Here is a 762-nt window from a genome sequence, read left to right on the forward strand (position 1 = left end):
CAGGCTCTGAAATCAGAAGAACTGGATGGCTTTTTTGATCAGTTAGCATCTTACCAAATAGTCTTGGATTTATTGTACAAGAAAGAGAGGTATGAAGATGTCATTGATGTTTTCAGAGACTTGCAGAGTAAACGACTGCAAGGGACCAAATTCCCTAAAAATTGCTTCATGGTCGTCATTGCAACGTGTTATCGGATGGTATGATATTGTGATCGCAAAGAAAGGCTGGAGGAGTCTGTTATTTTATTTGTTCATTTTCTCGTGTGTGTGCGTGTGCGTGTGCACAATGCATTAGATCAATTTATAAAGTGTTTTAGTAAGAGGGAATATGTGGGTGTTGGTTATCTATAAAGATTTGAGTTAGAACTAAAAGTTAAATACCCAGTAAGAGGTCTCATTCTTCATTCCTAATGAACTCTTTACTAATAAGTATCAAAGGCACATCTAAAACTTTTTCCCCCACTCCTGCAGAACAGTGAGGAAAGCTTAAGAACGGTGTTGGACTTTATGAAGGAGGCCGAGGAATCTGGCATTTCCGTTAACCGCAGATGTCTCATCTTCATAGCAGCTCTTGCCCTGAGGCAAAATCATCCGCACATTACCCTTGAATATCTGGCCAAAGCACGGGATGTCTCCCACATTGCTATCCGTAATATGCGAGTAAGTGTCAGCATTGATGGGAACTGAGATAACAAGATTCCCTTCAAATCAAAGAACGTTTGGTTGACTAATAAGTCAAGAAATTAGAAGAGAAAAGATGTT

General features: G+C 39.5%; 1 protein-coding gene across 2 annotated transcripts in view; it reads left to right on the forward strand.

The window, feature by feature from the left end:
* The window catches only part of LOC119588721 (pentatricopeptide repeat-containing protein 2, mitochondrial-like), a 14,583-nt gene that overhangs the window by 8,709 nt on the left and 5,112 nt on the right, over positions 1–762 (forward strand). For both annotated transcript variants that reach the window (XM_037937364.1, XM_037937363.1), the window contains exons 4-5: positions 4–198; positions 472–660. In XM_037937364.1, coding sequence (XP_037793292.1) covers positions 4–198; positions 472–660 — 384 coding nt within the window. The remainder of the gene's footprint in view (positions 1–3; positions 199–471; positions 661–762) is intronic.

The sequence above is a fragment of the Penaeus monodon genome, chromosome 24 (genome assembly GCF_015228065.2).
Source record: "Penaeus monodon isolate SGIC_2016 chromosome 24, NSTDA_Pmon_1, whole genome shotgun sequence".
Lineage (NCBI taxonomy): Eukaryota > Metazoa > Arthropoda > Malacostraca > Decapoda > Penaeidae > Penaeus > Penaeus monodon.